The sequence below is a fragment of the Olea europaea genome, unplaced genomic scaffold (genome assembly GCF_002742605.1).
Source record: "Olea europaea var. sylvestris unplaced genomic scaffold, O_europaea_v1 scaffold39608, whole genome shotgun sequence".
Taxonomy (NCBI): domain Eukaryota; kingdom Viridiplantae; phylum Streptophyta; class Magnoliopsida; order Lamiales; family Oleaceae; genus Olea; species Olea europaea.
Genome location: NW_019259168.1, coordinates 1 through 1,068, shown reverse-complemented (window position 1 = coordinate 1,068; position 1,068 = coordinate 1). Strand labels below are relative to the sequence as shown.

The 1,068-nt window shown below is 40.6% G+C and overlaps 1 protein-coding gene across 1 annotated transcript; it reads right to left on the bottom strand.

Moving 5' to 3' along the window:
- Positions 1 to 218: 218 nt before the first annotated feature.
- LOC111387240 lies at positions 219 to 1,062 on the bottom strand. The gene has a single exon (XM_023011784.1). The coding sequence runs from the start codon at positions 1,033 to 1,035 to the stop codon at positions 460 to 462; it is 576 nt and encodes a 191-aa protein (XP_022867552.1). The 5' UTR covers positions 1,036 to 1,062; the 3' UTR covers positions 219 to 459.
- Positions 1,063 to 1,068: the final 6 nt, after the last annotated feature.

Sequence of the window (1,068 nt, the reverse complement as noted above, 5' to 3'; positions counted from 1 at the left end):
AGAGATCGACCACATGGCCCAACAGTGTATTTGTAGTTCATTATTATTTATTTACTTCCGCAGCAATTAAATGAAGTTTTTGCTAGTTTTGGTGTCATTTTATCATTAATACTCGATTTACATTGAGCAAAGTGATTTTCGTCTAAAATGTGAAATCTTCCATCAATAATTTTCCTTAAATAATGAAGTAAAATTGACATAAAAATAATATACCATTATTGGTCCCTTAAAATCTCTCTCTCTCTCATTAATGAAGCCCTCAACACTACCAAACACATGTAACAATTCCCAAAACATCGTATGTAAGGTCTGAACTTCGTGTAACATGACTCGTCCAGTAACTATTTATGAAAATTTTGCACTTCAAATAATTGAAACTCCGAACCCAATAATTTCATGCATATGTCCAGTTGTGGTTTATCATTTATGAGATTTCACGTGCCGACTAACTGAAGCTGCTTATGCATTTTGCCTTCTCAAATCATTATAGAACCTCTTTATGAACTCCTCAGCAGCTTCATCTACCTGATTATCTTCATCAGCATCTCTCAATGGAAATGGAGAATCTGTTATCCTCAGCTGCCTAACAATCGGGCTCTTTCCGAATCCAGGCAAAGCCGGTGAAGCCGCCGCACTATTAAGCATCTCCAGCGTCCTTGCCACCGCATTCATAGTGGCATAATCCTCCTCCTTCGCTGCCGGCGAGAAGAGGGCACGGTGGTGGTTGTGTTTACGTTTGTTGAGGTGGAGGGGAAGTTGGATATTAGGGCCAGCCGGACTGTTACCGCAGCTAAACTCATATTCAATTGGTGAGTCAAGTGGTGAGCCGCGGCGGCCGGTGGTGGCGGTGGACCAATGGTGACTATGGTGGAACATGAGATTTTGTAAGGCTTTCCCAGCAATCTTCCAACGTTTGAACATCACGTTGAGTTCAGCCATTAGTTTACCCTTCGATATGCCTTTCCTTAACATGTACAACGCAGTGCGTACTATGTTCCAAACTCTTTTTGTAATAGCTGGTAGATTTTGCTCCATTTCTGTAAATTTTAAGGTTTTGGAGAAGAAAAA

Bases quoted from the DNA above. Each gene is read 5' to 3' on its own strand.
- LOC111387240 (XM_023011784.1), bottom strand. From the start codon at position 1,035: ATGGAGCAAAATCTACCAGCTATTACAAAAAGAGTTTGGAACATAGTA.